The following is a 1000-nucleotide window of genomic DNA, read 5'->3' as shown; positions in this document are numbered from 1 at the left end:
TCAGAAGACGTTTTGTTGTACATGAAAATACCAACACTCTTCGTACGAGTTGTTACATCTTCTGGTGGACACCTCCCAAAACAGATTTAATATAAATAAATAATAATAACAGATGAACACTTGAAAAGTGTTCCGGAACATACTATCAAAACTGAAACTTCCGGAAAACGACGTGGACGTAAAATAATATTCAAATCATATCTAACGTAAACTGGTATATTATATCAGAGCCACCCATGGACTCGTCCACTCATTAGTTGTTGGACAGCATCATCCGTGAGAACTCTTCGTAGTTGATTCGGCCGTCGCCGTCGACGTCAGCTTCTCTGATCATCTCCTCGGTCTCGGCGGCAGTGAGTTTCTCTCCGAGATTGGTCATGACGTGCCTCAGCTCATCGGCAGTGATGAATCCGTCGCCGTTGACGTCGAAGACAGAGAATGCTTGCCTGAGATCTTCTTCGGTCAGGTTGTCTCTCATCCTCCTGGCCATGAGGTTCAGGAACTCCGGGAAGTCAATGGTACCGTTGCCGTCGACGTCCACTTCGGTGATCATCTCGTGGAGCTCGCTTTCGGTAGGGTTCAGGCCCAGAGACCTCATGACGGTGCCCAGTTCATGAGTCGATATCATGCCATCACCGTCGACGTCGAATAGGTTGAAGGCTTCCCTGAAGTCGTTGAGCTGTTCCTCGGTCAATCTTTCGGACATTTTATTCGCAAAAAGAGGCCTCGTTAGAGTCACCGCGTCTCAAATCAGACAACACAGAACGTCCGTATTCTCTTACTTTGAGCTTGCAATTACCCGTATTTTCTCGAAAACAAAATTCTCGCGATAGTTTATTGACTTATGCTGTTCAATGGCTACTTCCAGGCTAGATTTTAAGACTGTCTTATGCCTTTTCATCGACTTGTGCTTCACGCATAGATGATTTACTATGCATATACAGCCGAGTATACTTATTGCATATCCTGAATATAATATACGGCTCTGTACATTGCATAT

General features: G+C 44.9%; 1 protein-coding gene across 1 annotated transcript; it reads right to left on the bottom strand.

The window, feature by feature from the left end:
- Positions 1-253: 253 nt before the first annotated feature.
- LOC149088466 (uncharacterized) lies at positions 254-709 on the bottom strand. Its single transcript, XM_089251982.1, has one exon. It carries the CDS (start codon positions 704-706, stop codon positions 254-256), a length of 453 nt encoding a protein of 150 aa, XP_089108108.1. The 5' UTR covers positions 707-709.
- Positions 710-1000: the final 291 nt, after the last annotated feature.

Source organism: Pholcus phalangioides, unplaced genomic scaffold, assembly GCF_987345545.1.
Source record: "Pholcus phalangioides strain wild (caught in Gottingen) unplaced genomic scaffold, Ppha-v1.0 ptg000003l_1, whole genome shotgun sequence".
Lineage (NCBI taxonomy): Eukaryota > Metazoa > Arthropoda > Arachnida > Araneae > Pholcidae > Pholcus > Pholcus phalangioides.
The sequence above is the reverse complement of the archived record's forward strand: the minus strand, read 5'-3'. Positions and strand labels throughout refer to the sequence as shown.